At 42.3% G+C, this 26,766-nt stretch overlaps 2 protein-coding genes across 6 annotated transcripts in view; one reads left to right on the forward strand and one right to left on the reverse strand.

The window, feature by feature from the left end:
* NHSL1 (NHS like 1) overlaps positions 1 to 2,126 on the reverse strand; it is a 161,842-nt gene extending 159,716 nt beyond the window's left edge. For 2 of the 3 annotated variants that reach the window (XM_088141397.1, XM_088141412.1), the window contains exon 1: positions 1,202 to 2,124. In XM_088141397.1, coding sequence (XP_087997523.1) covers positions 1,202 to 1,523 — 322 coding nt within the window. In that variant the 5' untranslated portion in view covers positions 1,524 to 2,124. Of the gene's footprint in view, positions 1 to 1,201 lie in introns of all 3 variants that reach the window. The other variant, XM_088141386.1, reaches the window with a different exon arrangement.
* Positions 2,127 to 11,050: 8,924 nt separating this feature from the next.
* Positions 11,051 to 25,806, forward strand: CCDC28A (coiled-coil domain containing 28A). Of its 3 annotated transcripts, XM_007423516.4 has the most exons (7): positions 11,051 to 11,174; positions 11,351 to 11,504; positions 13,287 to 13,461; positions 16,699 to 16,862; positions 20,891 to 21,045; positions 22,071 to 22,093; positions 25,351 to 25,806. In XM_007423516.4, the coding sequence occupies exons 3-7, from the start codon at positions 13,304 to 13,306 to the stop codon at positions 25,403 to 25,405; spliced, it is 555 nt and encodes a 184-aa protein (XP_007423578.1). In that variant the 5' UTR covers positions 11,051 to 11,174; positions 11,351 to 11,504; positions 13,287 to 13,303; the 3' UTR covers positions 25,406 to 25,806. The 3 variants fall into 3 exon arrangements, with proteins under 3 accessions (XP_007423578.1, XP_007423579.1, XP_007423577.1); XM_007423517.4 differs by lacking the exon at positions 11,351 to 11,504 and having other exon boundaries at positions 11,059 to 11,174; XM_007423515.4 differs by having other exon boundaries at positions 11,070 to 11,504.
* Positions 25,807 to 26,766: the final 960 nt, after the last annotated feature.

A 26,766-nucleotide genomic window follows, 5' to 3' on the forward strand; every position in this document is an offset into this window, starting at 1 on the left:
TTGTCCTTTTCTTTTCAAACGAAATGAAGTTGTAAAAGCTTTTTCGTCCTGAAGGTATCATTTGTGCATCCAATACTAAAGCCAAATCTATTTAAAAAAAAAAGCCTGGATATAAGAACAATGTTGTTCACAGAAAAAAATATTGAATTTAAACTTCCTTTTGAAAATACCAAGTTCCAATACCCTGATCTCCTCAATGACTTTAATGAGACTGTGATGATTCAAGTGTCCATCTGTATCATCCAAAGCCATTCTCTGTTTGAATGACATTTATGTAGGATATCAATAGATTTTTATAATAACAACAAATCCCTTTCATTAGGGGTTCTATAAACTTATATGTGTTATTTTCCAAAAAAGGGTATAATATTCAGTCTTTGGTTAATCAAGGGACCTATGGAGGAGACAATTCCCAAAGAAATTCAGAGAGTACCAGAAATAAATTTTCAGCTTGAGTTGTTAGTGTTCCCTTCCATGTTTTTCCTTTACTGTCCTATTTATAAAAACATGCAGAAAGAAGCACAGATGTAGAAGGGTTTCCCTTATCTTGAGAAAACTTCTACAGCCTGAGACTCAATGCCAAGCCTGCTTCACACCCTCCTGAAATCTTAAGCATGCAATCCAGAAGAAAATAATCCCATCTGATGAACACATATCTGTATTTCACCACATGCACGCCAAAGACATGTCTTGTGCATTGTCACGGAGGGTTTCTAAGTGGGCAACTGTCTGGCCAACCCCTACCTAGAGAAGGAAGAGACCTGAGGCTTTGTTTTGAGCGTCTGACTCCAGGATCCCAGTTTGGGAGAGGCAAAGTAGCATTTCAACAATGTCACCCAACCCGCGGACCCTGTACCTATGGCAATCGCCGCTAAACTCTTCCCTGCAACCCGCTCAGAACCATCGCGCGGGGCTGAGACTCTTGTTCAGACCAAGCTTCGGCTTGGACGCCAAGAGGACCCGCCACCGTTTCGACTCGAAAGTGGGGGTTGGGTCTTCCGTTGCTCCAACGGATAGCGAGGGACCTTTGTGAGCATCAAACATTTAGGCCGCCCCAAATCTCCCTTCCTTCCCTCCCGCGCTGCACCCCCCTCCCAGCGCCCGCTGCGAGGGGACCTCCAGCCGACCCGTCCGTCTGGCTCGTCCGCCAAACGCAGCACGGCGGCAGCAGCAGCAGCAGCAGCAGCAGCGAGAGACTTACGGACTTTGACTTTGCGGTGGTCCAGACAACCGACGAGGACTTTAAGGGAGTCCAGCCGGCGCTGGAGCCGGGCGCTCCGGCGCCCGAGGCTGTCCGCTTCGCTCTGGATCCCGCCGAAGATGTCGCTGGCGCAGCGGGAAAGGTCAGAGAGCTGCCAGAGGAGGGAGACCAGCGAGCGGGAGCAGACTTCTTCCAAGGAGCCGAAGAGGAGCCCCGCGCCGCTCCGCCTGGCGTGCCCCTCTTTGTCCCTCGGAGCGGCGGCAGCGCCCTCTTCCAAGCGGCACAGCTTGAGGGGAGACACGGTCCTCAGAGGAAAAGGCATCGTCGGGCTTCCGCTTCGCTGGGCGGAAAGCAACCCGCATCCAACCCAAGGAAACGCTTCGGGCTGGGTTCCCTTCCAAGAGAAGGCCGAGCTTCCCAAGCAGTCTTTTTCTTCTTCTCCTTCTTGTTATTAAAAAGGCCGGAGCAAAGCGCTCGCGCGCGGGGAGCTGCGGCCGTAAGCCCCGTCGGCGGCGGGCCCGCGGGGAAGTCGCCACAGGTACATTGCGCCGAAGCGAGCGCAGGGAAGAGCTGGCCCGCCCGCCCGCCGGCCGCTGAGCCGAAGGGGCGCTGCAAGAGCGGAGCTCGGCGGGGCGCGGAATCCGGGGGCTGCTCCGCTGCCGGGCTGCTCCGAACGGAAGGACCAGAGGGAGAGCAGATGTTCGTGGAAGTCAGCGAGGAAGCAGGCTCGGGAGGAAGGGGCTCTGCTCGGCGGACCCCGAAGGCGCTCGGAGGAAGAGGGGCACCCTCGCCCGGTCACCTGGGATCCCCGCTTCTCGCCTTTCCGAAACAGCCGCCCTTCCGCACCCGGAAAACGAAAAGCAGGGGAGGGGAGCGCAGGACGATTCGACTCACCAGAAACCTGGCGAGAGAGCTTTCTTTAAGCAATCCCAATAGCAACAATCAAGGCCGCCGCCTACCTGTGGCTCTCCCTGCCCGAGTTACTCCTTGCCCGCCAGCCAGCCGAAGGTGGAGCGCCTCTCTCTCCGCCTTCGCTTTAACTCTTTCTGCCGCTGGAGGTCCGCGAATCGCACCCTCTGCTCCGTTCATTCTCCCTCCCGAGGAATCTTCTTGGACTCTTTCCCCCCGAAATGAACCGCCTCCTCTGTCGGATGGAGCTCCCCTGGGGAGCCACCCCTTTACAGCTGCCACCTGTTCACCCATTTTAAGGGCCAGGAAAGTCGTGGGCTTATTTCGGTCTCAAACTCCCATTCTTTTTCACGGGCACTACTCTTACACTAGGATAGGAGAAAAGAGTATACATGTGGAACTGGACCTTTTTTGGGACTCCGGCAAAATGGGCTGAGCCTGTAACGGCATTGCTGTGGCAATTTAAAGATGGGTTTCCTGATCTTTTTTTCTTGCAGCATGCATTGATTTATTACATTTATATCCCATTTTTCGGTCAGGACTGGAAGGCATAGCACCTAGGATTCCCTCCTATTATTCCCTACAACAACAACCCTGCGAGGTAGTTTGCATTGAGAGAGAATGACTGGCCCAAAGCCACACAGTGAACTTCCATGGTTGACAGCAAACTAGAACCCTAGTGCCCCCCTCCTGGTCCAACACCTTAACCACAATATCATACCGGCTCTTTCATTTACCTTCATTCCTAGTCAAAGGTAACTATTCGATAAGGCTTATTTCCATAGCACTAGAGCCCTGGAAGCTAAATTGTGGTAGACTGTGTGCCCAAAACAGTCAATATTGATGTCTGTTTTGATCTCTTATTCAGGTGGCATTCTAGTATCAGCCATCCATGCCAGCTAGTGCTCATTTGGACTGATGGCCATATATGGCAACCTATATATATTCTTGGTCGATAATTGGGGTTTTTTTTAATAAATCAATGAAGTTTTTGGGGTATCTCTAAAAAGCTGGATCCCATACCAATCACATATTTCTGGCAGCTGCTTAGCTTGCTGAAAACAAGAGCATGTTAAGCAAAATCTCTTTGAGTCTTGTCAGACCATCTGGCAGATATATCTGCATGGAAAACAAGTATCTGCATAAGAGAGACCTGTTAGAAATGAACCTGTGGCTCCTGAAAAGTTAGTTTGTTCATGTCTTCTGGAGGTAAAGAACCCATTCATAAAAATATTTGAATCTCTTGTGTGGCCTAGAATGATGTCAGCTCACTTCTCATATTAACCATACTTGCTTAAGAGCTTTTACAGAATGAAGAAAACTAAAGAAATGATTGAGAATCTCAGCAACCAGTAGAAGATTGGTAAGAGACCAGTTTTGCCCAGCGAGAAGCAAGAGGGAAAGACATGCTAAATAATTTTCAGGCAGGATTTCCCATCATGGTAGACTTGGTGCAGAGGCATGAGGCATTATGGCTACTCATTTGTCAAATCTGCTACAAACTGTAGAACTATTCTCCAATGCCATCAAGGCTTTCGTAAAATATGTAAACTGACATGAAGTGTGCAGTTTCAAATGAACATTTTTGCAGCTGATAAATCAGGGAAAAAAATACTATAATTCAGGCTTCTTTACCGCCATTTATTCCATTTACAGATATACATTTTTCTCCTGCTTGCAAAAGTTATCTCACCACCTACCTCCTCTCTAAGTGATTAACCATGGTACATTCACCAGAGTCTGTAGAGTAAAACATGGGAAACCAATTTCTTAAAAGATCATGAAGGGGTCAATATCTTAATAGTGACAAAGCTAAAATAGCCATACTAATATTTTCTATTCCTAATTTTCTTGTACTCCATGTTAGTAGTTGTTAAATTACAAGGATTTTCTGTCACTCTGGGTAAATTTCTCAGTGTCATGAAATACAATTATAAGCAATAAGGCACACACAAAAGAAAAATGCTGATGTACTTTAGCTGTAATCACTAAAAAGCTCGGTTCCTACTGTAGGTATTTCTGCAAACATGTGTATGCATGTCTACCTCCCATACTTCAGGCAGGGAAACTGTTAGCCTACAGAGTAGATAGTAGAATCCCTGTCCAATCTTGAGTTTAGATATTCAAAACCAGGTGTTTGTTACATAGGGCATCTAACCATGGAGAGGGAATCATTTATAAAGGATATTAAGCTCTCAACACCCTCAAGTCAAGCTTGGTGCTGCACTTAATAACCCAGGGAGTACATATGGAAAAAAAATTACACCTGTCATTTTCTCCAACGAAGTTTCAATTACATATGCCAGATAAACATGTCCTTCCTAGATAATGGCTCAGATGGTCATTATGGTTGGATTAGATGATCTGGCATACACCAGCATTACATTAGGGCCTAGGGGGCCATAGATTACAAGAACAGGGATAGGCAACTCAAAGGCCTTGCACAACCTCAGACCTCACTCCTACCCTGCTGGAAATTTAGGCTAGCAACATCAAACTGCCACCAATTCCAGCACTGAGGTACCAATGTTTTACAACAGCACAACTGAAAAGATTCCCTTTCTTCTCTGATCTCTTAGAGCACACACAGGATAAAATTGGCAGGTTGCTGCTTCCCATTTATGTCATACGACTATGTGGCTGGCAAATTATCACTGAACTGTTACAGTGTCATCCAAATTACTTTAGAAGCCCTGAAAAATTATTATTCTGAGCCCCTAAAAAAGGGTCAAATGGCACTCAACATTATTTATGATGTGATGGAAGTGCTGACACAGTGCCTGTAGGCTGTTAGGGTCAGAAGGAATAGACTCAGAATGGATCCCTCTAAGATGGTTTGTGGGTCTAACAGTTCCAGAGAAATGGCGCTTTTCTCTCTGAATGGGGTTCTACTACCCCACCTAGAGATGGTCCACAATTTGGGAGTCCTCCTAGACTCACAGCTATGAGAGCAAATGGCAGCTGTGGCGAGGAGGTCTGCACAGTTCTATCTGGTGTACCAACTATAACTGTTCTTGGATGGGAAAGCTCTGTTCATGGTCACTCATACTTCAATCACTTCTCAGTTGGATTACTCTAATGCATTCTACATGGGCTGCCCTTGAAGAACATCCAAAAGCTAGAATGCATCAGCTAGAATGTATCATTTGTGCCCTGATATATTTGGGTGACCCCTCCCCCCCACTTTAGAAGCTCCATTGATTGCCATTAGGCCTCTGAGTGTGATTCAAAGTGCTGGTTGTTATCTTAAAGGCTCTACTTGCTCCAGTCCTGGTTATCTCAGAGGCTACCTCCTATGCCATTTACCTCCTTGTCCAAAGAGATCAAGAGCCAACAATCTCCAGGTTCTATCCCTGTGGGATTGTCATCTGAGGGGGGGCTCAGAAGCAAGCTTTTTTCATCACCACCTCCATTCTCTAGAACTCCCTCCCAAACTGTAATCTGCTTCATCCCTCCTGTGCTTCAGGAAACGTGGAAAAACTTTCTTTTTTGCACAGGGTAAGGATACCTTATAAAATGGAGATGGGGTCTGCAGCACCTATGTTGTATTTTTATGGATTTTGTTTTCATATCTATTTGGGGTTTAAAGGGTTTAAAGAATTATTATTAGCTTCCTCAAGACTCTGGGAATGGATACTGGTATAGTAAATAAGCAAATAAATAAATGACAACATCCTGAAGTCTGGAGCTATGTTCCTCCTATGTGTATAAATTATACCACCAAATTCTTCAGACTGCTGTCCACAACTACAGACAGCAGATTTAAAACCAGAGGAGAGATACAGACAGCTGATTTAAAGTGACTGTAAAAGTAAACTAATTCACTGGGAAAGTAATAGATTAATCAGAAAGTAGATCCATAGCAAATTAAGTGAAAAAAATGAGCACACTGTTCTCACATTCTCCTGGCATTTAGTTATCACTAATTTATTGTTAATGGTTGTAAAATACATTTTGTAGCCATATGCCTTGGCGAAGCTAGTCCTAGTTATGGAATGTCACAACAAGGACAGCCAATCCTTGCTGCCTTTGGGAACCGGGTAGCAATTTGCCTGATCTTTTCAGTGATCCCAACCCAAATTCCATAATCTCCAAAGAAAATCAGGCTGCTGTGCACCATAAAGCCTTGGATATTGTGCAGCCCTAGACAGCCAGTTTGGTGTAATGGTTAAGGCAACAGGCTGGAAACTGGGAGACCATGAGTTCTAGTACTGCTGTAGGCACAAAATCAGCTGGGTAACCTTGGGCCAGTTATTTTGTCTCAGCCCCAGGAAGCAGGCAAGGGCAAACCACTCCCAAAATCTTGCCAAGAAAACTGCAGGGATTTGTCCAGGGAGTTGCCAGGAGTCAACACTGATTTGGAGGCACAACAACAACAACAGTTCAGCCCAACCCCTTGATGGAAAAGTGAGTCCCTGCCCCCAGATTGCAGGCATTACCTTTCCCTTCCTTGTGTTAATTTGCTGTTTTACCTGCTCTACACCAATAAAGGTTGCCAGGCCTGTTTTTCATACCCAAGGCATCCATGGTCTGTATATAACATTTCAACCACTTTTTTGAGAGGGATTGGGCTGCTCTGATGTGTTCATGCCCAAAAGGACAGAGACAGGTTATCATTCAGAAGGGCACAGGGGAGGAACATCTTCATGTTCCCGTCATATGGGGCAGACAAGAAACTATTGCCAAATTGCTTTGGGAGGATAATTGTGTAACACCACAGGTCACTGTAGTATTATCTTTCTGTGGAATTGCGTTTTTCTTATTTGAAGCCATATCACACTGCTGATCCACATTCAGTTTTCAGTCAACTACTATTCTACAGAGTTTTTGCAACAGAACATTCCTTGTCTCCTCGCCCTCTCCATTGGCCCTGGCAGTGACCAACCATATTGCTATGCCACATTTTGAGGGACTTTGCTTTCAGTTGCCATGTTATGGTGTCCCCACTCATGTACTTCATATACCTGTTTTATAGCTTTCTTTGCTGTAGGAATGCAGGCTATCTGCATGCATGTTTTATCATAAAGGTCAGTAACCTAAGGGCCTGAAACTATGCCCCCATTCTCTGCATCCTACTCTAGGATGACTTCTTCATCCTTTGTTTGGTCTATCTTGCTCAAAAACAAGAAAAGAAATTGGACAGAAGGCTGTTTAAGGGAATAATTCTGAATTCTTGAGGGGCCCTGGAACATGGCATGCTGCTTTCCAGTGGGTTGGGGGAGTGAGAGCACTAGAACCCTTGATAAATTTGCTCCCTTCATTGAACAGCAGGAAAAGAATCTATTACATAGCAAACTCATTTCCATTATTTTTTTTCCCCATTCATGTCTCGGTTCTGTCTCTGCAAATGTGGCAGTACCACAAACACAATAACACAGCATTTGGCAGCACACCAAGAATATAACAGTAACCAATGCATTAGTAAAACACAGTTTAAGATGGGGGGGGGAGTAGTGGCCACAAAGACTGCAGTGAAGGAAGCAAACAAGAATACTTTTTAAGCTTTCCAGTACACTACCCTCAATCATTGCCCTTCTGGCTGCCTCTGGTTCTCTACAGGATTTCCCTCCAGGAGTGGAAGGAATCCCCTCACCAGCTGTTCCTTGGCAATGCATGAGTATCTGGGACATATACATGTTTTCTTCCAAGTGTTTATACGCACAGTGGTTTGCAATTGTCGATGCACATCTGTACACATATATACACATATAATTATTGTCAAACTATGAGTAGATGCATGGAATGGGTAATTACAACCCATATCTCATCACAGGAGATGAAAAACCATGCAAGTAAAACATGGCACCAGGGATCATCTTCCCCTTTATACCCTTTCAATAAAATGGGAAGAGGGGGTTGGGCAGATGTTGGTGCAACAGTACGAGGCATTGCTGTGTAAATGCTCCCTCAACCATTAACATAATTGCACCCAACAACCACTGTAGCTTGATGACTCCCCCTCCTGTTATGCAGACATCACTTCAATATGACAATTCCCAAGGTCCACTGTGGCAATAGCAACTTAACAAGCCTCAGTGGAGGAGGGGACCATAACAGTGTGAAGACTGGTCACTTGCCATGAGATTGTGCACCAATCCCACCTGGGAAGGACCACAGTGGGAACCAGTTGTTGAAGTGTGTCTGGCTACAGAACATGTGCAGTTGACTGTGAGCGTCAAGCAGTCTGCAGAGTTTATTTCACATCTCTGGCAGATCATGGATGGTTTGGTGAAATGGGATTTCTGCACTCTTTAAGTGCTTGGGGCGGCTGCTACATATCCTTCTGCACTTTACAGGAAGAGGAAGCAGTATGTCAACAGAAGCAGTGCGTACTTGATGCTCGTGCAGGGATTATTGATCACACTGGCTGCTTTGTTGATCTTGAGGCCAGTTACAGTGGTAAAGCGCAATGCCTTTTGTTTTTCAGAATTCTCTTTATCCCTGGAAATCCCATGGTGATCGATGGAAGTGTCCCTACACCACTAATTACCCTCAGAGATAGCACATACCTACTACATCAGTGGCTTAGGAAGGTGTTTTCCAGGCTTCTCAGTCAACAGGAGGAAAAGTGCAATCACTTGTGTAGGAACATGGTGGGGAGAACTTTTGGGCAGCTGAAGATACAGTGGCACTGACTCAATATAAAGTTGCCTGCAGTGTTGCAGAAGAAAATGTGGTGCATGTATCTGTGCATGTGTCACTTTTGGTCTTTCTGCACATCTGCAACAGCAGGGATCATGTTGTGCCACCCCTAGACACAATATGTGCTTCCTGTGGTGGATCAACAAGGGAAGGAATACTTCCCTTGTAGGCAGTGCCATCTTTGCTAAGATCAAAACTGTGGAAGAAATTTTAACAGGCTTAATTTGGTCATCCATGTACATATGTAGCTTTGCACTACTGAGGGCCCTTGAAAGGGGCAATCCACCTGGGAGATGTCAGTGTCACTATTTTCATTGCTCCTGCTGTGTATTGGAAAAGTGAGACCTTTCAATAAAGTCAAAACTGATTGAAAAAGTCTGTTTACCTCATCTCTGATACAACAAATACTACTCCATTTTTTCAGCAGCAACTCACACCAGCACAGTTGTTGGGAAAAAAACTACTACTCTCCAGTGACTCACTGCCAGGAAGCAGTAGCTCTATTGAGGAATACACCAAGTTTAAAGTTTCAGTAGCTACTCCTGCACAGTTTAGTCCTTGGGAAAAGCTGAACTCCATACCACTTAAAGCAATTTAAATAAACATTTGCTCACAGAAACAATGTGTACAGCTGAATAATTATCTTTGCTATATTTACTTCAGTTCAAAATTGCATTTGTACCACTTTTGCGGGACGTATGTAGTATTGATTGTTGTAGAATTTCCCATTTTGAAATCCAATATAGCTGATGCATTTTACAATAGTTTCATTTGCACTCTCTCTACCTACCCCTCATCTTATTAATGGACTAAACATTTAAGGAAACTACTGAATGCAAGAAGCAGCAATGAATAAGAATGTCCAGTTTAGAATAGGATGACTGCGGCATTAAAAAAAGTTCAAGACTCTGTAACTATATTGAAATAGCTGCTTGCATCCTGATCTGCCACTACTCCAAATACTAGAACTCTGTTCAGAACTCTGTTGATTTTCCCAGAAAACTACAATTACAATCAAAATTACACACTGGCCAGTACAAATCCTTTCACTCTGTAACAGAATAAGTATGAAATAGACAATATATTTCCAAATTCAGCAATCAGTAATTCACTGTCTTGACAGTATAGATGGGTCAAACTAATAGTCACATCTGTTCTTTATTTGTCTCACCGACCTTTTTTAAAAGTAGTGACTGGTTTACAACAACAACAACAACAACTTATTTTTATTAAATGTATATACTGCCAGACTCCAAGCAACTCTGGGCAATTTACAATTGAAAAAAATCCTTGTACATGAGTATCCCATCCACTGCATCACTGCAGAAATACTTTTGCAGACACACTTTTGATGTATTGTTGAAGGCTTTCACGGCCTGAATACAATGGTTGGTGTGGGTCTTCCGGGCTGTGTGGCCGTGTTCTGGAAGTTTTGTTTCCTAACCTGAAGTGCCTGAAGGGTGTGTGTGTGTGTGGGGGGGGGGGGTGGGTTAATGAGTGGCTGCTTGTTTTGGTGCCTAACCCCCAGGAAGATACACACATATTCTAACACCAAAACAAGCAGCCACTCGTTAACCCACCCACCCACCCCCCTTCAGGCACCCTCGCTGATCTCTATAAATACCCACAACAGGGTCACATCACCCTGGGCACAGAGAGAACTGCTCCTCTCTGTGCTCCTGCCCTCTGAAGATACCTGTCACAGATGCTGGCGAAACGTTAGGAAACAAAACTTCCAGAACATGGCCACACAGCCCGGAAGACCCACCAGCCAACACGTTTGATATTTCTGCCATCAAAGTGAATCAGTCTTTAAAAAAATGATGCGGGGGCGGGGAGAAGAGGAATTAGGGGGATAACGTTTGGGACTGCACCAGGAGATCAATGCCTTCGTTCCTCCAGCAGGAACAGAGGCAGTCTCTACCCATCCCTTGTGCAATCAAGCCTCACTGCAATGTTGTTCCCCAATTTGGCTCCCGCCTCTCATGCTAGATTAAAATTCCTATCGGCAGCACCTATCGTAGCTGAAGATGATGGAGCTGTGCGGTAACGCATCCTGCTAAAGGAACAGGGTCGTGACCATTCTAGTGCTTTGCGCTCCAGACGACCCTTCGTCCCCGCGTAAAAGGAGCAAATACAAGGTGATCAACGACCAACGGACGAAAGAACCGCACGCGCCTCCGCAGACATTCGAACCCTGAGAGAGAAGGAGGGAGGATAAAGTGGAAGGCTGCGGGTCTAGGGACAGGGAAGGGGCACTCTCGAGAGGAACACAAAGAGTCACGTGACCAACCTCTTCCGGGTTCTCTCGCCTGGCGTGGTCTCCTAGTGCACGTGGGTTCTTGTTTGGAGCGGACCCGGAAGTTTCGTTCTGCCGCCCCGCTCAGAGGGGCCGAGTTTTAGGGGACCACTGTTGGGGAAGGTAAGCCAGTGCCGGCAGGTCAGGGGGTCGGTCGGGCTGGGCTGACTTGGGAGATACCGAGCATCCCCGCCCCACCGCAGGCAGGTTTGAGGACCCCTTGCTTGCCGCCCCCGATCTTAGCAGCGCGTGCACAGCACGCTGAAGCACAAACTGCTAACGGTTTTCTGCCAACTCAGAAAACGCGGTTAACTGAGAAAATGGTGTGGGATCACGCGTTTGCAAGACGTTAACGCTTCTTGCGTGGCTGTGGGAGGCGTATAAACAAGACCCGGGACTTACTTGGCTCTCGGACATCGATTGGCTTGAGATTCAGATCAGAACTGATCCAAGGTATAGCTTCACTATTATTATTACTTTGTTATATCATTACTTAGTTGAAATACGGCCTTCTTTCGATTAAAGGGTTTTGCGGACCTAACCAAACACTTTGTATTTGAAATGGGAGAAAAGGCATGCGGTCAAGTCCGGCTTTTTTACGGACATCTTTTTTGCAGGTGCTTCAGTTTACTTTGCCTCTATTTCAGCTGTTTCAGCTGGATTACACGAGGGATGTTGTTTGTTGCATCAGAGACAGTAGCAAAAGCCATTCAAGGACTGGAATCAAAGCCAGGCCCACAGGAGCTGGTCAGAGCTTATTTGCCACAGGACCATCCAAGCACAAGAATCCTCAAAAATGGTTTTGCAGGTGGAACTAGGTGGCTCTCATTTCCAGAGCATCAAGACACACAAGAGCTGAGGAAGAAGGGATTAAGCTTTAGGTTTAAAATTGTGGGACTATATTTTTCCCTCCTTAAAATATGATTATTTTGCAGGGATGTCCGCAGGGTATGGTCAAAAAAATCAAAATGGCAGCCATGATGATGTGGTCAAAACTCCAACCGTTCATTCATCCAATTTATATAGCTGCCCATCTCACTCTAGGTGGCTTACAATAAAATAAGTGCATAAAATGCATAATATAAAAAATAATAATAAAACAGCACTTGGGGGTTGCATAACTATGTGTGGCCACTGTCTTGACTTTTTTGACCATACCCTGCAGACACCCCTGCCATTCTGAATGGAATTGTACTATAACTCCCACAGTGCTTGAGATGGTAAGGAATTCACTGAAGCTTTTTCAGCAGCCTTGTGATAAATATGCATATATACCAGTTTGGTAGCCAAGTGAAGCTTCTATTGAACAGATATGAGTCTCAAATAAAAATAGGTCAGTGAGGCTGAATTTGGGGAGGGGGGCGGAAACAGCTATCTATTCTCTCCTGAAAAACAATAGAGTTTTCTTTAAGAATATACTCATCCTGATTTTCAAGCAAAGTTGATTATATTGGCTGGCATTTTGCATTTCATATCAGTTACAAACCTTCCAGTAATTCTCACAGTTCTAATGGATATTATCATATATTTTAATACGTTTTCTGTGAATAATATGTCCAATATGACATACATTAGACCCACTTTTACAGATTAAATTCTGAAGAACATTGTTTGCCAGAGTATTAATAGATTTTACAACACTTTAATAAGGCCATAGACATGTGTAGCAGATCCTATGAAATTCATTCAGTGAGTGAGTTCGTGGGACTTGTTCCCAGGCAGATATTACAGAAATTATAGGTTTTTATGAAATCTGTCCAATTAATTCACAGAATCTTCCATTTTTCTGTGGTCATATAGACATTTTAAAAAGTGAAATGTAATGTAACATACTATACTCTAGTTGAAATAATAATTGATGGACTATTTAAATGTATTTTTATTTATCCAATTTATATCCTGTTTTTCAAGGAGTTGAAGGACATAATCAATAAAAAATTTGTCTGTCCCAAAAGTATGACCATTTGGAAGTCTGGAGCTTCAGTTCTATTATTTTCATTTGGAAAAATGTTCTCTGAATTGTTGGCTTTTGAATATATAGACATAGGATTTGGTTAATAATATGTCTTTTGCTGGTCAAAGTAGCTTTCAAATATGCTGTATCGAGGTGATGATTTATTTGGGGGATTTATATTCTGATTACTGGTATATCAAATTTTTCCATTAAAACCATAATATGATAAACATATATGCATAAATGATATTTTCTACTTTCTCTTCCTCCATAATAAAAAGATTATTAATCTGTGGAAATGGAGGAAAAAAAAAACAAAAGGAGGAGTCCCAAGTCATCTACAACTCATGTCAGTCAGGTTCTCAACAATAAGAAAAACTCTGTGCCTCCTAGCAAAAGTACAGCATTTTCCAATTCTGCATCGCAGGCTCCTTTACAAAGACCAAAGTTTAAAAGGTAAGTTTTTATATGTAGTGTGCATATAAATTTGAGGACTTACAATTTTCAGGCAGGGAGAGATTAAGGGATGAAGAATACCTGGCCCACAAACCATCTAGCTTGCCAGGCTAAGCCGTCTGTTGAGGCCCCTCTTTTGAAGCTCTCCCCTCTTCTGTCAGGAGCTCCTTGGTATGATGTTTCCCCAGAGCTTTTCTACCCTTTTCATTTTCGTTTTGGGAAGGTTATGGGTCATACTCAAGTTGAAGGATGCTGGCCCCTGAAAGTACTCCCTTCTGAAATCATAATCCTGCTCAGGCAGTATTTGGTTCCAAACTAATTTTGGTTATATTATGATAGGAGCTGGATTAAACACATACAAATTTCTTTAACCACAGGTATTTGTATTTATAAAACGGAATGTGATTTTTACTAGTTGTGAAAATGGTACATGATAGGAGATAGAACTACCTTCTCCCTTGATCACTGAGACCAGTCCATATTCTTTGGAAGCTAAACCCTCTTTGTTAAAAAAGCAAGAGTTGTTCTGACAAGAGGGACTGCTCTCCCTGAAGCCTTTTAGTGGACTCTGTAAAGGTCAGCATAAAAATAAAAGAAGAGATTACTTCTTTCCCTGTCGATACTTTGGTCTAGGGCAGCGGTTCACAATTTCCATAAACTCAAGAGCTTCATGGAGCTTTGCATGGCATCTCAAAGTGGGTGGGGTAAGGAACACAATTTTTGAGGTTTTTCAGGGTTTTAAGGGGAAAAAAATATTATATTAAACCTTTCCAGCCTCTCCCCCCCGAAAAAAACAAAAATAAATGTACCACATGTATCCCCATCCTCAAGGAAGATCTGTTCCTTGGTATGCCTCATAATTGGCTCTCTAGTATTGATAATAGTGGACATTTTCTACCATCCCTGTATTTCCAATAGAAAAGAATATATGTAGCTCAGCGTTGAACAGTGGAGTCTTTGGTGCTCTCTGAGCTTGGTTGTTTGTTTGCAGACATTTCATTATCTAACTAGGTAGTATCATCAGTGCGAATAAGTGTAGGATTTGCTTCCTGTTTATATTTTGGTGGGGATGTAATTTTCTCCTAATAAATACCCTAATCAAGGAATTACCAAGGAGAAAGCCAGGTGTAAGGAAACATCTGCAAAGCAAACAACCAAGCTTGGAGAGCACTAGGGACTCCACATCCCTGTAATTTAAAGAAATTAAGGAGGTTTTTCCTCAGGGCTTTTCTAAGCCCCATATGTTACAATTTTCCAGATTTTTTTCAGAAAGTATAAAAAGCAGAGTGGAACAATCCTTTCAAATGAACAAAAAATAAACATACCAGACAACTTGTGGGCATTGTTAGAGGTTCCAAGGAAGGATGCCCTAGAACAGGGATTTTAAAGCTTTTCAGGCTATGAAAACTGTTAGTTTATTTAAAAATTTTAAAACATGTTTTAAAACCCTGGAACTCCTGATCAAAAGGCAAAGCTCTAGCTGTGTTCAAGTAAACTTTGCCCCTAGTCTCTCACAAAACCCAATCAACACAACACTATTTGAAAAAAAAATGCTACTAGCATTTCAGAGGAGAGGATTTCAAAAATCTTTGAAAGAAAGAATAGAAGCAGCATGCTATGAACATTTTTTAGTCTCTTCTGCTGTTTTTGACATTTCTGTACCTGACTTCATGTTTCCCAGAGTTGCTTAGCTCTGGTCAGAGAACTGGGAGAAGCCAAACTAACTATAGAGCAATTCAAATATGGTTTGAGAAATATCTCAGCTGCTCTGATGACTGTTTCTTATTTAGATTTGGCAGGGAATGGAACATGACTTGTCCATATAAGAGAGTCAGCATTCTTTGGTTATGCCCTGAAATGTCTCTGACTGTTCTAGAACAAATGCATTGCCATTTCAAGGTCTAATGAACATTACAGAATGAAGGCAGTAATGCAAGTTCTGTTGAGTATCCAAGCCACAGAACATTTCCCATAAGTTTTATTCTTTTTTTTCTTGACACCCAAGAAGAATGGGGAAAAAAATGAGTTCCCTTCTGGATTTGAAGTGCTTGAACAATGTCCTGCAAATAAAAGTATTCCTGAATGAAAACTTAAAGGCAATCAAAGAAGCCATTTCCAAAGATGAGTTCCTGGCTGCCAAAGATATATTAAAGATATGTTAAATAATCCACACATATTAAAGATATATTAATACCTGTGGATTCCTTTCAAGTTCAGTCCTTGAATGTGGTAGTGATGTTCAATGCAAAGCCCTCTTTTTTCCCTTGAAAGTCCTGGTGGCTTTGATAGCATATATCCAGGGATACAATCCAAGACTTTGGTAGCAAATATCCAGACATGTCTGGGATCTCATGATCAATGGATAGAGTGCAATTGCAAAACAATAATCAAAATAACAGATTCTACTTAAATATAGTATAACTCAGTTTATCCAAAATATAAGAAAGTGAAAAAGCAAGTTCTTCATGAGACACTTAATGATTCTGCTACTCTTTCAGGATCAGATAGTAGTTCCTTGCTGGTCTGGATAGGTGGCAACTGTACATTATATCTCTTCCTAAATTATTTTCTCAGGAAATAAGCACAAGCATGGAGCCAAAAGCTATTACAGGAAGTCAGCCTTCTCACTGAAGGCTGAATCTTTCTTCAAACATTCCTGTACAATACAAGAAGGCCAAAGATTGAGAGACCTGGATGTTGCAACAAGGCTTGCATGTTCTGACAAATATTGTCTGGATTTCTGCAAAGGGCTAATACTTCAGCCATAATAATCATTTTCCGATAATAATAATAATCAGCTGGGAGGTTGCTTCATTACCTACATGGTGCAAGAATAGTAGAGCACAAATAAGAGCAGTTGGTTGAGACACTGCAGTAGGATAAGTAACACTTCACTTAGTGGAGCAATTGAAATAGTTGATCCATACTAATTAGACAAGAAGAGGAGGCTCCTCCCAGAGACTGAGAATCTTTGTAAGTTATGTAAGCAGTTTCCACTGGCCCTCTTGATAAGGGAAGGCAAAATGTAGAGAAATGTGGTAAATAGATCATTAGTAGGTTTAGAAACTCATCCTACAAATCATGACCCCAGTTCTTCTTATAATTAGTTATTTTTATGTATGTTTGGGGGAGAGGGTTAAGTACAGTTCTTCCTTCAAAGCATTTGTGGAGGTGGGACATTCAAATTAGCAATAAACATGAAGGCACTGAATGACAACTTTTCTGTCTTTTTCTCAGAGGTGTGAAAGAGAAAGCCAAAACACCAGGAGTGGAAAGTAAAGGAGCCCAGTCGGCTCCAATCCAGCATTCATTTCTCACAGATGTATCAGATGTTCAAGAAATGGAGAAAGGACTTCTGAGTCTTCTGAATGACTTCCATTCTGGAAAACTGCAAGCATTTGGTATTTTTATTGTGATTGCTCCCCATAGATAAATACGTGTTGAAATACTCACATGACCACTGTTGAAAGCGTAGGATGTTGAAAGCATAACTGATGACCGGTTCTGTAACAGAAGTCATACAAACTGGGAAATATTTCATTAAACTCTTTTTTCAAGGCAGAACAAATTGTTTAGATCAAGTTATTGTTGGTATTATGGTACTACTTAATGGATTAATGTAACACTTTTCTACTGTGGTGAGTACTTTAAAAGTTTTTAAAAAAACAAGATTAAAATTAACACTAACATAGACAGTAAAGTTATTTAACAGTTTTGAAGCCTGGCAACCGTGCTTTGTATTCCATTTTTAGTATATGTACTGCTGATAACACAGCGCAATAATAATTTGCCTTATTTGGCATCTTGTTGGCCAGTTTAATGTTGTTATTCAGAATCTGACCCGATCTCCCACTACGATTTATTATGACCCTTTTCAATTTCCACTTTGCTTTTCGGAGGACTTGGGTACCAGAAAAGCAGCTTGGAAAAGAGGACATTGTTATATTCCCAAAAAGGCCACAGTAGAAAAAGTTGCAAAATATCACTGGCAATCTGAACTCCTCCTTCAGAATGCAGTCTGTGCTTTATAAAGGAGGAGAGGGGGAGGAGAAAAAGATAAAAAACTCACATTGGCATCCAGTGTAAATTGTTCATGGTCACTGTGGCTTTTCTGCCAGTTTTTGAGAAACTATCTTTTCACCTGTTAAAACTGGAAGGTAGGGTACATATCATATATATTTTAGCATGCTTCATTCACAGGCCTACACTCATGCTAACTATGTAGGTAAGCATAATAAATACTTAAATTACTTTATTCTCCCAATGTGACACAAATGTTATTTGCTACATATCCAAGTATGGAGAGAATGGAATGAGTCTTGCCCACCAGAGATGAGCTATAGCTAGATACTTGAACTTGTACATTATTTTCTGTCTGATTTCTTTCAGAAAGATTGGGAAAGCTGAAACAAATTGGAAGGAATAAAACAATTCCAGTGAAATATTTTCTTTAGAATAATGAACACGATATGACAAGAAGCTGTTTTATTTCTCCCAAATGTTTTCTGTTGTGGCTAAGCAGTGTGTGATGGCATGCTTGTAGACCCTCTTGCAATTCATGAAACCAAATGTGTGTGTGTGTTTTTTTTATTATTATTATTATTATTATTATTATTATTATTATTATTTATTTGACTTGTCCCCGCCCATCTCCCCACAACGGGGGACTCTGGGCGGCTTACAACAAACTAAAATCGCCAATACATAATTAAAAGATTATAAAACCAAAGTTACAAAGAGAAAGATAAAAAGGCTAAAAAATCCAAGAGGCCGATAGAGGCCACACCAGGCTGCTAAGGGGCCAGCCAACCCCATTTTTGATATCCTCCCTCCCCGCCCCAGGCCAGATGGCAGAGCCAGGTCTTCAAATCCCTCCAAAAGGCCTGGAGTGAGGGGGCCTGTCTCACCCCTGGGGGCAAGATGTTCCAAAGGGCAGGGGCTACAGCAGAGAAGGCCCGCCTTCTGGACCCCGCTAATCGAAGTTCTTTTACTGTGGGGATCTGAAGCATGCCTTCTCTGTGAGATCGGGTGGGACGGGTTGAAATCGTGGGGGCGAGGCGGTCCTTCAGGTAACCTGGTCCCATGCCATGTAGGGCTTTAAAGGTGATAACCAACACCTTGAATTGGACCCGGAAGCAGACCAGTACCCAATGCAACTCACGGAGCAAAGGTCCTTCGGGCCCCAAAAATTGCTCGCGCAGCCACATTCTGGACCAGATGAAGCTTCTGGATACTTTTCAAGGGTAGCCCCATGTAGAGCGCATTGCAGTAGTCTATCTGGGAGATAACAAGGGCATGAGTGACTGTTCGCAGGGCATCCTGATCCAGGAAAGGGTGTAACTGGTGCACAACCCGAAGCTGTGCAAAAGCCCTCCTGGCCACGGCTGCCACCTGCTCTTTGAGCAGGAGCCGTGAGTCCAGGAGGACCCCCAAATTATGCACTGGGTCTGTCTGCGGCAGTGCTACCCCATCCAAGACCAACAATGACAACGTCCCAGATACAGAGGAGCATTAACCCACAGCCACTCCGTCTTGCCAGGGTTCAGCTGGAGCCTGTTGTTCCCCATCCAGACCCTCACAGCCTCCAGGCACCTCGACAGGGCGGTCACGGCATCACTTACCTCACCAGGGATGGAGATATATAGTTGAGTATCATCAGCATACTGATGATACCTCATCCCATGATGATGGATGATCTCACCCAGCGGTTTCATATAGATGTTGAAAAGAAGCGGAGAGAGAACTGAACCCTGCGGCACCCCACAATGGAGGGACCGAGGATGGGACATCTTGTTCCCTATCACCACCGATTGGGATCGGCCCTGGAACTGTTTTCCTGGAACGATGCTGAAACTGGAGGGAGGTGTGTGACCCTGGAAAAAAGATGCCCCTGCTTTAAAGAGTTACAGAGAAGTGTTCTATAAGCATTCCTGCACTGTCCAAAACATCTTTTTGCCTTTGTTCAAATTATTACACAGCTCTACCTTCTGTTGACTTGTAAGAAGGCTTTTATCTAGGACATCAGAATACTACAATTCCTGTATGTAGAGGACAAGTGATGTGGTACAACTCAAAGGCAACAGTGAGATGCATTTTTGCTCCTAGGTGGCACTGCCGTGAGAGAGGGAGGAGATACAACGTTTGATTTGCTTGTAGAGTTGCCTGTTGCTGACTTTTTGTTTAAAGGCTGGTGGCTCAGCCCTTAACTAAGCTTCAAAGGATAGAAGAAGCACCAGGAAACAAAATGACTCTGACTAAAGTATACTTTTCCATTTAATAAGCATACCAAACTTGATATATGAGCAAAGTTATGCATATTGCATTGTATTTCTGAAAGTAGCAAAGTGAACTTTTATCACTAAGAGTGATATAAAAATGAATATTGTGTGTCTTCACCACCAGTGGTCTGTGCTACTGCAATATGATCTACATGGGACTGCCTCTGAAGACCACCTGGGGGCTTCCATTGGTCCACAGTGTGGCAGCCCAGGTGTTAGCTGTTACATGCTGACATGAACACGTTACACCTGTTGTCTGGGCCCTGCACTGGCTCCTTTTGGTTTCTGAGTGCAATTCAAAGTGTTGGTTTTAACTTTGAAAGCCTTACATGGCTTAGCATGAAGGTACCTTTAAGACTACGCTCTCTAACTAATCTCAACCCATACGTCCCAGTATAACCTGCTGGTGGTCACTCACATCTGCAAAGTCACAGGATTGGAGGCTCACAGGTTGTTTGGCTTTTGGTGTGCCTGCACTGTGGAAGAGCCTTCCCTTGGAAATTATGTCAGCCCCCACACTTGGTTTTCTGTAAGCTATTGAAAGTGGAACTTTACAGAGAACTTTTGAGATTTGAGTTGGTGTCATTAGTTATAAACTTACCTTAGGGTTGGTTGACTATTTGTAATTATTTTCTCTCTTTTTTGTTGTGGGTGTTTTATGATATGGCATTGATGGGAGGGGTAAACTGCCAAGAGTCGTCTTGTTTGTGGTGAGGTAAATCCAATAAATCATACTTATTCATCACCCCACAAAACCACTTTTTAAAAATGTTCTGTAGCTTCAAAATCTCCAGAGATGCCACATCTTTAGCATGAGATTACTAAAAGAAACCAGAAAACCAGTTGCAAGATTTGTGGAAGGACAAGTTCAGGAAGAATTACTGTGAAGAGGAGCTAAATTATGGGGTTATCAGATCTTCAAAGGGAAACTTTGCTTCTACGCTGTTTCCAGTGAAGTACTCTTTTGAAGCTGAGGTAATGTTGCCCTTCGCTTCTGAAGAGTAAAGCACTGCTGCGTTGTTGTGCTTTGATCATTTTCTTAAGCTCCTGCAAGCAGTTCTGACCTGTCTGTTAACATGATGGAAAGTTGATACTTTTAATCATTATCAAATCTTTGGCTTAATGCATCTTTGTACCTGTGTTTACTTCAGGAAATGAATGTTCCATTGAGCAAATGGAACATGTAAGAGGAATGCAAGAGAAGTTGGCCCGGCTGAATTTGGAGCTTTATGGAGAGTTGGAAGAGCTCCCTGAAGATAAAAGAAAACTAGCTAGTGACTCTAATCTGGATAGATTATTGTCAGATGTAAGTATAAATAGGGAACAGGTAGTTTATAGTAGAACTTTGCAAAGAGTTTGTTTCAAACAGTTTTGAGCACAAAATTTTGCAGAGTGGCCCATTTCAAGAGCAAAACTGTCTCTCCCAAAATGCTCAAATCATCCTGCACTCAATCCAGTACTTTTGTGAAGTTTCATCTTCAGAATTGTTCTAATGAAATATTTTGCACACTGTGTAGCAGAGGTGCAAAAATTCCCCTGGCTTCAGGTCTGTTTTTTTTGTTTTTTGAAAATATATGGATTTATTATTTTTGTAGGGTTTGGGTAATAACAAAATTACACTTTTTGAACTGTAACCTTTTCCTTCATAAGTGAGGATGCACTGACAGTGAGACTTTTTTCCAATATTATACCACCCTCTGTTGATAAAGAAAAAACACTGCAGTCTTTCCTTTTGTTAAACAGAAAAATAAATTTTAAAAAGGGAAGTTATCATTCCTTCTTTTTGTCTCCTAGCCCCTCCCTAAAACCCTATAAATACCATTAAAAGTTCATAAATTTCAGTGCTACAATCTCTGGAAGCAACAAAAGAGGTTTTGATAGGCTTCAAATATTTGTTTTGCATTCTGTCTTCATGGTATCGTTGCATTTACATTTGGAGATTCAGTAAAGGTTGAAAGTTGGATCTAATGTGGATTGTAAGATTAGTTTAATGCTATGTCGCAATTGTTTGAAGAATAAAAATTATTAAATGGGTTGTCCACTATTGTTCCCCAAGATAGAAGTCCTCTCATGCATAGAAGGCAAATTTAGTTGATTTTTCCCTCATTCACGAAAAGCTGTTCTGGAGTGTTTGAAAACACTGCAGAACAGTGTGGGACATTGCTGTGGGGAATGTAGGGAGAATGAGCAGAAATTGACTTCCACTTCTTCCTTCAGCTGGAGTTTTCAGTGGATCTCAGTCTCTTTTATAAATGTAATTAAACATTATTGAAAAATTATCTGCACAATTACTATGTTAAGTGCAACTTTTTATATTTCTTTCTACTACAGCTGGAAGAACTGAATTCTTCTATGTATCCTTTTTGTGAAATGTCCAGTCTTGACCAAACAGTTATCCAAATGTAATAGCTCATTTTATACAAAGGGTAAAATTCAGTGCAGGTGATGCAACTGCAGCTCAATCTAAGAGCAGTTTAATGCAATTTAACTTTTTTAGCCTTTTAGAAACTTTTAACCTTTCTTCATGATTTACAATTTAAAAAAAAAATAGCATGCTCTTATAAAAGTCATGTTTTTCCCCCCTTTCTTTCTCTCCATTTCTTTTCTCTTCCCTATCTTTGTACACCTCCAACTCCACCTGATTGCTTTACAGTGGGGCAAAAAAGTATTTAGTCAGCCACCAATTGTGCAAGTTCTCCCACTTAAAAAGACGAGAGAGGCCTGTAATTTTCATCATAGGTATACCTCAACTATGAGAGACAAAATGGGGGGAAAAATCCAGAAAATCACATTGTCTGATTTTTAAAGAATTTATTTGCAAATCATGGTGGAAAATAAGTATTTGGTCACCTACAAACAAGCAAGATGTCTGGCTCTCACAGACCTGTAACTGCTTCTTTAAGAGGCTCCTCTGTCCTCCATTCGTTACCTGTAGTAATGGCACCTGTTTGACCTTTTTATCAGTATAAAAGATACCTGTCCACAACCTCAAACAGTCACACTCCAAACTCCACTATGGCCAAGACCAGAGAGCTGTTGAAGGACACCAGAAACAAAATTGTAGACCTGCACCAGGCTGGGAAGACTGAATCTGCAATAGGCAAGCAGCTTGGTGTGAAGAAATCAACTGTGGGAGCAATAATTAGAAAATGGAAGACATACAAGACCACTGATAATCTCCCTTGATCTGGGGCTCCATGCAAGATCTTACCCCGTGGGGTCAAAATGATCACAAGAATGGTGAGCAAAAATCCCAGAACCACACGGGGGGACCTAGTGAATGACCTGCAGAGAGCTGGGACCAAAGTAACAAAGGCTACTATCAGTAACACACTATGCCGCCAGGGACTCAAATCCTGCAGTGCCAGATGTGTCCCCCTGCTTAAGCCAGTACATGTCCGGGCCCGTCTGAAGTTTGCTAGAGAGCATTTGGATGATCCAGAAGAGGATTGGGAGAATGTCATATGGTCAGATGAAACCAAAGTAGAACATTTTGGTCTAAACTCAACTCGTCGTGTTTGGAGGAGAGAGAATGCTGAGTTGCATCCAAAGAACACCATACCTACTGTGAAGCATGGGGGTGGAAACATCATGCTTTGGGGCTGTTTTTCTGCAAAGGGACCAGGACGACTGATCCGTGTAAAGGAAAGAATGAATGGGGCCATGTATGGTGAGATTTTGAGTGAACACCTCCTTCCATCAGCAAGGGCATTGAAGATGAAACGTGGCTGGGTCTTTCAGCATGACAATGATCCCAAACACACCGCCCAGGCAACAAAGGAGTGGCTTCGTAAGAAGCATTTCAAGGTCCTGGAGTGGCCTAGCCAGTCTCCAGATCTCAACCCCATGGAAAACCTTTGGAGGGAGTTGAAAGTCCGTGTTGCCCAGCGACAGCCCCAAAACATCACTGCTCTAGAGGAGATCTGCATGGAGGAATGGGCCAAAATACGAGCAACAGTGTGTGAAAACCTTGTGAAGACTTACAGAAAACGTTTGACCTCTGTCATTGCCAACAAAGGATATATAACAAAGTATTGAGATGAACTTTTGATATTGACCAAATACTTATTTTCCACCATGATTTGCAAATAAATTCTTTAAAAATCAGACAATGTGATTTTCTGGATTTTCCCCCCATTTTGTCTCTCATAGTTGAGGTATACCTATGATGAAAATTACAGGCCTCTCTCATCTTTTTAAGTGGGAGAACTTGCACAATTGGTGGCTGATTAAATACTTTTTTGCCCCACTGTACCTCCTGTTCAATTTTTCACATGCATTGTGTCAATTTCAAGTAGCTTTCCCTCATTCCCTTATTATATAGTTAATAACATGCTTACTTGCCTCAGGACAGCTTGGATAACAAGGCTTCACATCCAGAGCAATATTAACCTTGGTGGCTTTGAATGGACATTGGTTGTATCAAATGTGGAATAACTTAAGAGTTTGATAAGAAACAGTGTGATTTACTGCATGTTTGGGCCGTGTGTTGACTTCACGTGTTCCCCTCAAAACCCCTCTCAATATAGAATTGAACAATAGTGGGAGGTGTTATTTTTTTGCCCAGGAATACTTTTTTCCACTGTGGCTTTAATAAACTATAACTTGGGGCAGGGTCTCTCTCTCTGTATCTGTTACTATGTAGATTTAAAAAACGAAAGATTCTGGTCCTGCTTGTTTCATGCCATTTTTCCTTATGCCTATGCTTCCTCAACCTGGTTGCCCTATTCCTGTTATTTCTAGTAAAGATAATAATAGTGAAAGGATAAGTCAGAATATTGGACTAAGGCTGTAGAGACCCAGTCCTCATACTCGGCTGTGAAACTGAATTAAGAAACATAATTTTGATTTTGCATGAGTTTTAAAAACTTTAGGTAGCAGTAAGAACCAGGTCTATCATGTGCATAAAGAGGGTTTAATCGTTCACTCTGAACTAAGCTGGAAGAATGACCCCTCCCCCTTTTCCCCTCCAACCCCCCTATTTGACATAGCCTAGTAGCAACTCAGTGTAGTAGTTAAGAGATTAAACTAAATCCAGGGAGCTTCCAGCTCAGGTCCACCTTCTGCCATGGAAACTTCCTGGGTGACTTTGGGCCATTTATGCCCTCAGCTCAACCTACCTCATTGGGTTGTTTTTGTGAGAAATAAAAGGTGGGAAGGCTTCTATGTCTGCCACCTTGAGCTCCCAGAGAAAAGGCAGATATAAGTAGGAATAAATACATCAGCAACTTGGGAATGGCAGTATTCAGAGGAGAACTTATGCTGGGATTATAGCAGAGAACAACCATTTATTTTTTAAAAAAACAATCCTTCACCTTTCTTTTATCTGTGGCTGTGATCTAAACTTTAGTAAAGTAGTGCCACAATGCCAAGTTGCATGCTTCTTGGGAAATATAATTTGTCCATTTTTTTATGCTCACCTGCCACTCAGGGTCCTTTCTGAGGATAAAATGAAAGACAAGATTCTGTGTATTCTGCAGCCTCTTAAAACTTCCCCAGCCATTATCTCAAAACTTGCTTCTCCTGAAGTGCATGTAATCTTAGAAGAGCATAAGGGGCTTTACCCTTAGCTCAAACCTACTAAACACTATTCCTTGACTCCTTGCTTCAGACAGAAACTTCACTTAGCAGATGTTCAAGATCTTCCAAATACCAGCACAAGCTAAACATGCCACTTTCTTGTTTGTTTTGGGGATCCAAGTTCTCATATTTAATTTCCAGCAGACTGTTCCTTGCTTCTGTAGCCACATGTTAAAAATAATTAATATGTACATACACTCCTCTTAGCAGATGTGAGTGTTGCAGCCTTGTCAGGCTTGAAGCTTAGGGTACAGTATGGCCATGTCTTGCTACTATGCTTTGTATTGTTGCCTTATCCTCTGTGAAATGTGGGAAAACTTGAAAGTGCATTTTTATAATAGAAAAAAAAGATCAGCATTGACTAAGTTAATAATGAAGTATGGCGTGCCTGCTGCCCTTACCACAATGTAGACAATCAGCACATGATCAGTGATGCCATTAAATGAATGTTTAATTTATTTTAGCAATAAAATAATTCTAAAGACCACCGTTTTCCATAGAGTTTATGCTACCATTGAGCGTTTTTACATGTACCTTTATATGTATTTATTTATTTATTGAATTTATAAGGCCACCCAATTCATAATTTATTAGTCTGGGCAGCATACATCAGTAAGAACCCAACAAATAGGATAATAAACTACACCAGTACACACATAGCCAAGGCTGAAAATAACAAACACTCCCTCTCATAACCAGGTGGGCCCAACTACCATCTTGTCCCAAGGCACAGGAGAAGAGCCAGCTCTTAACAGCTTTCCAAAAGACGAGTCGGGTCAGGAGCACCCACACCTCGGGTGGGGAGAAGCTCATTCCAAAGGCAGATGCCGCAACAGAGAAGGCATGGTCTCTAGGTCCCATTAGATGACTGCCTCGGGGAACCTAGAGCATGTCTATCTTGGGCAGCTGAGCTGGGTGAGCAGAAATAACTGAAGACAGGCAGTCCTGCAGATAACCCAGCCCTCAAAACGAGGGAGGAATTGCACTACATTTTCATTACAACTCTACATTTCATATATCGCTTGGGAACCCTTGGTATTAGAAATAATGAGTTTGCCATTGTAAATTGATCTCAACCATTTAATAACCTTGAGTGAGAAAACCACCTCAGACTTTTGACTGCAAGCAAACAAGCTCAGAGAGCACCAAGGATTTCACATTGGTCTCTGCTGCACATATATATTTCAAGTAATAAAAGTATAAAGGTATGCTGTTCAAATTTTCCACTTATAGTTACAGGTAATTAGCCTTCTATATCTGTATGGTTTTATTATTTTCAGATGATTGATGAAGAGGAAGTTAAACCCAGATGCCAGGTACTTACTGTGTGAAAGTGAGTGGTTTTGTATGAAGATCATTATATTAATGATTGATTAGCATTGTAGCTTGATTCTCACAGTAATAACACTTTCTCTGCTGAGCTTTACTGATCTGGTGCCTTCCAGAT

This window comes from Python bivittatus, unplaced genomic scaffold, assembly GCF_059951505.1.
Source record: "Python bivittatus isolate LINGU-HERP-01145 unplaced genomic scaffold, Pbiv_v1 ctg000020_np1212, whole genome shotgun sequence".
Taxonomy (NCBI): domain Eukaryota; kingdom Metazoa; phylum Chordata; class Lepidosauria; order Squamata; family Pythonidae; genus Python; species Python bivittatus.

Bases quoted from the DNA above. Each gene is read 5' to 3' on its own strand.
- CCDC28A (XM_007423516.4), top strand. From the start codon at position 13,304: ATGGAGGAAAAAAAAAACAAAAGGAGGAGTCCCAAGTCATCTACAACT. The intron at 21,046-22,070 runs GTAAGTATAAAT...TTTCTACTACAG, and splicing joins TGGATAGATTATTGTCAGAT to CTGGAAGAACTGAATTCTTC. The intron at 22,094-25,350 runs GTATCCTTTTTG...TCCTTGCTTCAG, and splicing joins GAAGAACTGAATTCTTCTAT to ACAGAAACTTCACTTAGCAG.